Below are 7,500 nucleotides of genomic sequence, written 5' to 3'. Positions count from 1 at the left end.
AGGAGGTCCAAGCCGCTGGATCTCTAGGCAGCGTGGTGGTTCAGGCCATGGTTACACTGGGGTTTTTGTTTTTGTTGCTGAATGATTACGTTTGCATGTCCAAGTTAAAAAGAAACACAGTTTTGGCAGGAAAACGCGTTCCCCTAGCGGGAACGCTGAAAAGGTGTTTTCGTTTTGGAAACTCGCCGAAACTCGCCGACAATGGTGCCATGTAATCTGTGCAAGCCGGATACGGAGCCGTTCTGCCGAACGCCCATGCGCAGTAGAGCCCTGCACGGTTATTTCCAGTGTTTACAGCAGAGCTGTCCCAAGTAGCTGCAGCTACCAACGTGTTGTCAAGTTATTGTTATAAGGAGCCCAGTCCAAAACTACAACAGTCTGCATACCCTTAACAATTGTGTGTATTGTACCCATTCTGCAATCTGTTAAATAAAGTTTTCATCCATTTCTAATAGCGTTAACGTTACTACGTTAATAGCCTCGATGCTAACTATATACAGGCAGAATGCCATTCACATTAGCATGTAGCTAACAACATCGGAGATATTTTTGTGAGACTAAACTATCCGCTCTTGGTGGTAAATTGTGTTGATGTTGGTTTTGTTTCATCAACAAATGAGAGGCAGAACACACAGTGAATGTATCCGTTTTGTTTATTGCACTTTCTTTGCTGAAAAATAAATGCTACGTTGGCTAAATGGCTCACGCAAGGCATTTAAAGATGGTGGATTGTTGATTTTTAGCAGGAAGTGTATTGTCACATTCAACTTTTCTGATTGGTTTAAAATGGCCTTCAAGGGCGCCCCAGTGGCGAACCACATAGCGCGCTCAGCCGCGACCCGGGTTCGATTCCCGAACCCGTTGTTATTTCCCGAATGTCTTCCCCCCACTCTGTCTCCCATTCCTCCTCTGTCTCTCCCTACTGGACTGCCCAGTAGAAATAAAGCGATAAAAACACAAAAAAAAAGAAAATCTTAAAAAAAAAGAAAATGGCCTTCATGTTTGAACTACATCGCCACCTACTGCCACCTACTGCTTTGGCATTGTACTACATGTATATACATCACTGTGCTCGGGAGGCAAAAACGATGTCTAACTTGCCTGCCATTACATAGCGTTCTGAAAAGCTAAACTGAAACTGAAAACTGAAACGAAAACCGGGCCTAGTGTAACCACAGCCTCAATGTGTAGTAGACTCCTGATCTGGTATTGAAAATACAGTGTTAAAAAATATACATGTTTGTTTGTTAGCTAGTTACCGGTACTTATTTTGTGTTTGTAGTATTTGCTTACCCTCTCTCTCTCTCTCTCTCTCTCTCTCTCTCTCTCTCTCTCTCTCTCTCTCTCTCTCTCTCTCTCTCTCTCTCTCTCTCTCTCTCTCTCTCTCTCTCTCTCTCTCTCTCTCTCTCTCTTTCTCTCTCTCTCTCTCTCTCTCTCACTCTCTATCCCCCCCTCTCTCTCTCTCTCTACCCCGCCTCTCTCTCTCTTTCTCCCTCTCTCTCTCACACACTGTCTCTTTCCATCTCTCTCTCTCTCTCTCTCTCTCTCCTCCCTCTCTGTAGCGTACTCTACCATGGGGAACCTTCTCCAGTCTGATGTTGCAGAGTCCTACAGACAGTGATGATGGTCCCATCATGTGGGTCCGACCAGGAGAGCAGATGATCCCTGTAGCCGACATCCCCAAGTCTCCTTTTAGGAGGAAACGGTAACTACACACACTCTCACACACACTCTCACACACACAAAGACACGGACACATGGGGAGCTCCAGTAGCTCACCGCGTACCTCGAACGCTATTTCGGCGTCGGGGACAACCGTGCGCGTCACGGATCTGGGGTAGCGAGTTCGACTCCCGGACAAGCCGTACTTTCTCAGAGTGTCTTTCCCCCCATCTATACCCCCATTCAACCTGTTTCTGTCGGTCATACTTGACCAGAAAAAGCGATAAACGCGAAAAGAACCAGCTGACTGGTCAAAGTTTAAAAAAAAAAAAGACACGGACACACACACACGGACACACACACACAAACACACACACACACACGCACACACACACACACACACACACACACACACTAAGAGTAATAATAAACTTTAATAATAAACTTTATTTGTATAGCACCTTTCATACAGAAACTGCAGCTCAAAGTGCTTCACAACAGAAAAAAGACAGGCATAAAATGAGCACATAAAGTGCACATATAAAATCACAGTTCTGTATCGTATGGCTCCGCTCGGCGTCACTACTGCACTGTACCTCGCTCGTGCACGCGCACTGAATAAAAAATTCCACAATGTACCTTTACATCCCAACATCCGTCTGACCACACCCCTATCAGCTTACCTTCATAAGCAGGTGTGTGGCCACCTACTCGCCTCCTTCTTCGCTTTCACCACAAGGAAGTGCCTTCGGTAGATCCCCACTTGACGAGGTTGCTAGTTGAAAAAGTTGAGACGAGTTTACATTGTGCTTATTTTTTTCTTCTCTCATAAATATTCAAGAGAAAAATCTAAGTCATAATGTCTACTTCGGAGAGTCGTAGAACCACTCTTCACCAGCGGTTCTCCATTCCCGCCTCCCTCGTGCATTCTGGTGCGGGGCTGTTGCCGCGTTCGTGGTCGGCAGCCACGCCCGGTAGGCATCCGATGGGTAGTTTGCCTCTCCGAGGAGCCAGTGCACCGGTGCCGTCGACTCTGCGATGGCCTGGTCCTGGCTCTGGTTCCTCTGGTTCCGGGGAATCGTCCGTTGTTGAACGGCCGGTTCCATTGGTTCCGGAGGATTTGAGACGCAAGCTTTTTGCGTCTGCTCGGTCCCGTCGCAAGACGTGAACGGCCTGGGTTTGGGGAATTGCTGGAGACCAGCGAGGATGCGTCGGTCTCTAGCTGCCCAATGGAAACAGAGGATTGCATGGTAGAGGCGGACGGGTTCTTGTTTGAAGGCCCAGTAGAGAAGAATATCCCACCCGTCCAGGTAACACTGGAGGGGGGTGATATGTCTCCTTGGGGCGCCTTGTTCGAGGATGTCGGGGAAACCCCTCGGCCTCTTCGGCAGGATGCCCTACTATCAGCCACACCAGACTGTGGCTCCTTAACCAGTCGCAGCCTGCTGCATGTGAGGGATGCGGGTTCGGTGGAGGAAAGTCTGCAGGGGGAACTGCAGGCTTTGTTCCCCGAGCTTATGGCGGTGGCGGCCGCTACAAACGGCGTGCCGCTGCCGCAGCCACTGCCTGCTCCTGTCCCGATGATCTAATAGGTAATCTCTGGCAGCGTCGCCCGGTGAGAGGGGTGGACGTTGTCTACCCATTTTTCCCCTCAATGGGGGCCTATGTTCGTCGGGGCCAGGTGGTGTCCCACATCATGGGCCTCACTCCCGCCTACGTACCAGTTACGCGGGTGGTGGGTTTGGTTGAAGGTATGAGAGAGGGTGTGCCACGGCTTGATAGGCCGATGGCCGCTCTCCTCTGTCCGGATGTGGTGTGGGAGCCGTTATGCAAGCCGGTTCCCCAAGGAAGATCGACTAGGCGGTTGGCGTATTGGAGTGACCACTCGTTCATCGCGGGTACACAATCGCTGGCTGCTGCGTCTAACATCGCACAGCTGGCTAGATTTGTATCCGGGATAATGACGGGCGGCACGGAGCGGTCGGAGGTACAACATGATCAGCTCACCCAGGCGGCAGGAGCTGTCCTGCATCTGACCCAGGTGCAGGCCATAGCCTCTGGGAAAGTGCGCGCCCTGGCAACTCTGATCCAGCGCCACCTTTGGCTGGAGCAGGCCCGTGTGCCGGAGAAGAAGAGGTCTCCTCTTCTGACGGCCACCTTCTCTGATGCTGGACTGTTCGGGAAGGCCCTGCAATTGATGACCTCAACATGCAGAGAGATGGCAGAGGAGAGATCCGTGCTCCAACCCCATTTTCCACCTCCCGTCATCGCCAGTGGAGTCAGAAGGCTTCCACGTCGTCGAGGTTCCTCCGCCGTGGCTGCCAATGCTTCCATCGCCACTGCTGGCCCGTCGACGAAGGCCAGGAGGAGAGACGGTGCTGCTGCTGTAGCCGGCCCATCTACGACCGGAGGTGACGGTAGGGATCGGCGAGACCAGCAACCGATTGCCTACCGTCCCTCCGGGGCTTCTCGGGGTGGCAAAGCCCGAGCGGCTCGAGGCAGCAGACGCCGCTAGACAGTGACTTTTTTCCCCATGCGGTCCCCACTGTTTACCCCTCCCCGGCCCTCTCATATTATTTGTTGATTAAATAAAAAGTCCCCTAAAAAGGGGGACTGTATTTTTTGGTTAAACAAACTGTGTGTTTCTTCACCAAAATATGATGAGGTTGGAAAGTGTGAATCTACATTGGTATACATTGATGGATGAGTTACGTTCGTGTTATGAGATTAAAGCAAGGTCTGCAGCATTCACTCGGTTATAGAAGGGTTTCTATCTCGGCCTGACGCTCCACATGCAGGTAGAAGCTGGTTGTATGGTCTGTTGCTTACACACGAAGTAATGTTGAACTACAACACTGTTGTCCTGACTATGCTCCTATTACAAACAGGAGTTGTGTGTGGGGTTTCCCCCCGTCATAGCGTACGATACGTTGCTATGACGATGGCTTCCGTGAGTTAGATCTTTACGTAAGGTCTGTTGTGTCAAAGTGTCGGGTTAGAGCGTAGGACTTACGGGTCCGCTACGCTCGATTTTATGTGTAACTTGAGTCAGTTGGTCACGTGACTCGCAGTTGCCATGGCTTTTTCATTCTACGACTCACGTGGGAAGGCTTTCTGGGGAATTTCGGTCTAAATCCTCTGTGGAAGGGGTGACTGGATGTAAAAATATAAACAGTTTTTACCCTCGGCTGTGTAGACTGGGATTCATACTGTTGGTGCTTCCTTCTTTTTTATTAAAATGAGTTGGAGTTTAGGAAGCACCACACCCCTCTTGTCGTTCCCCTGGGCGCCTTGGGGATTCACTGAAAGGTCTAAATAGCCTGTTCATTGATGTGGTTGTGTCCCGACGCACGTTAAGTGCTAGCTCGGGGTGTTCTGTTGAAGATCAGGCAGGTGACTAGCACGCCTTGGTTGCTTGTGGTTAAAACAGCGTTTTTATAAAGCAACTGGGATGGAGGTTTTTTCCTCTTCCGACGACCTGTATTGGTTATCGACGGATTCTCGTTCATATCTGGGGGATGATGACGGAATGGATCTGAACATATGTAGAGGGGTCTCACGCCCTTGGGGTGGGCCACCAGGCGCGGTTCGCACCGACCGTCTGGGTGGCGCCTTCTTTTCATGTTTTAAGATCAACACGCATATCTGCCCCTTCTCCTGGAGTAGGCATATCGGCGTGGTTAGGGCACGGGACTGGTTCTGGTCACGCTGGTCCAGGTCAGTTAAACCCGTTGTCCGCCGGGGATACAGATCTGCTGTTCTGGTACCCTGAGGGACTTGTGCTTTTTTCGGGGGGGAAAATGCCAGGTCAGTCCGGGTGTCGCAGGGTTAGGCGCTATGGAGACCCTTGTTGGGTACATATTGTACTCTGCACTGTCGTAATGGCTTACGGCCATGCCAACCTGTACACGCCCGATCTCGTTCGATCTCGGCCGCTACGCTGGTTTGGTCCTGGTTAGTACTTGGTTGGGAGACCGCCTGGGAATACCAAGGGCGGTGTGCTTGGGGCTGGTTCTCCATTCTTTTCGCTCCTCTCTCACGCGTGGCGTGGAGGGGGCTGTTGGGGTGGTCTTGGACCTCCTCTGGTAACTCTGTGCTTCCCGTGCCGCCGGGCCCGGTCCGAAGTAATGTTTTGTCGACCCGTAGGCCTGGAATAACCCTTTTTTGGAAAACTGCAACACTTGTACTGCGGTATGATACCCGCAGGTGTGTTTTGGAGTTTTTCCTGAGGGGTTATAGGAACAACCACTGCATAGGGTAACGACATGGTGGTTGGTTCCCTGGTGTGTTGGAGCAGTGTCAACTCCCGGGTTGTCCGGTTGAGTGTGCCCCTGCACGTTCATGACGTCTGCCAATCATGTCAGCCTTCTCTGCCTCAACCCCTCTGGGTGGGTTTTTTTTAAAGGAGGCTTTGTCATGGTGATCAACAACGACAGCATACGCCCCTTCCGTCGGGGCGGCTGTTTTCAGCTGACTCCTTTGGCGCCTGTCTCGTCCGCAGTGCTCCAGGCTCGGGTTACAGCCTGTTGCCTGGTTTCCCCGGTACGCTGCCTGCTTCCGTTGGTTAACCTTTGAGTGCTTACGGCCATGCTGACTGCCTGTTCTGCAGGGTCAGTATGCCAGGCGGTGTGCTATTGGGGGGAAAGGGCCCGCTCTTGGAGGGGCCTGATCCGAATACGCTGGCGATGTGGGGGGCGGTGTCACTAAGTGACCGCCTGGTGGGGTCTTGATGCCTGGTGTCATTGACCTCTCCGGGCCCCCGTTTTCCAGGGGATCCAGTCCCTTCGGTGGGTCTGGGTCTTCCTTCGCGCTCCGCTGCTACGGCCTTGCCACGGGGTTTGGTTTGCTCTTGACCCCGTGATTCTGGGGGCAGTAACGAGGTTGTTCCTTCCGTTCGTTCCCGGGTGGCATGCGGGTTGTGCGTGTGTGTAGTCGTGGGGTCAAGCCACGGTCTGCTCACCCTGTGCGTTGAGTTGCTTGAGTGCCTCTTCGCACGGTCGGGTCCGTCGCCCTCCCGGGAACCTCCAATAGGGGGGGTGCCCTCCATTAGGGGGGGTCGGGGGGGCTCGGTCCTCCCCGATCTGATGGTTGTGGGGGGCCTCAGCGGGGTACATTTGTCGGGCGATGGCTCTCGCTCGGCCTCCCTTGTGCAGTAGTGACGCCGAGCGGAGCCATACGATACAGAACGTTAGGTTATGGCTATAACCAAGTTCTGTGAGTATTGGTGACGCTCGGCGTCAGACGCCGCTGCTGCCCTTGATCTCACCTTGTGGTGAAAGCTTGGGAAGGAGGCGAGTAGGTGGCCACACACCTGCTTATGAAGGTAAGCTGATAGGGGTGTGGTCAGACGGATGTTGGGATGTAAAGGTACATTGTGGAATTTTTTATTCAGTGCGCGTGCACGAGCGAGGTACAGTGCAGTAGTGACACCGAGCGTCACCAATACTCACAGAACTTGGTTATAGCCATAACCTAATGTTTTTCACATTAGGATCTAATATCCCAACAGGCCACCTAGTTTATGGTTTGATTCAGTTTTAAATAGACAATAATAAAAGGAGCAAGATCAAATAGACAGAGTAAAATAGTGCAATAGTGCAGTGCAATAAAATTGTAGAATAGAATAGATTAAAAATAGAATCTATATATTTTACAGTGCAATAAAATAGTTCTGGATTACTGTTCAACAGTTCAAAGTCGTACAATAGTAAAACTGTTCTGAATTACTGTTTCAACAGTTCAAAGCTATCCCAAACCTTTGTTTGGTATCCATAGTTCAAAACATGACAGTCTTCTCTTCTGCCTGACACCACAATGCACATTTTAAGGCAAGCCATA

The 7,500-nt window shown here is 51.4% G+C and overlaps 1 protein-coding gene across 1 annotated transcript in view; it reads left to right on the top strand.

Moving 5' to 3' along the window:
- The window catches only part of LOC311242033 (uncharacterized protein), a gene marked incomplete at its 3' end in the record, with an annotated part of 104,172 nt that overhangs the window by 73,057 nt on the left and 23,615 nt on the right, over nt 1-7,500 (top strand). The window contains exon 7 of the mRNA XM_084330988.1: nt 1,563-1,705. Within this exon, the coding sequence (XP_084187114.1) occupies nt 1,563-1,705 (143 nt within the window). The remainder of the gene's footprint in view (nt 1-1,562; nt 1,706-7,500) is intronic.

This window comes from Notolepis coatsorum, assembly GCF_963971535.1.
Source record: "Notolepis coatsorum genome assembly, chromosome: 15".
Classification (NCBI taxonomy): Eukaryota; Metazoa; Chordata; class Actinopteri; order Aulopiformes; family Paralepididae; genus Notolepis; species Notolepis coatsorum.
Note: the sequence above shows the minus strand (reverse complement) of the source record. Positions and strands in the feature narration are given on the sequence as shown.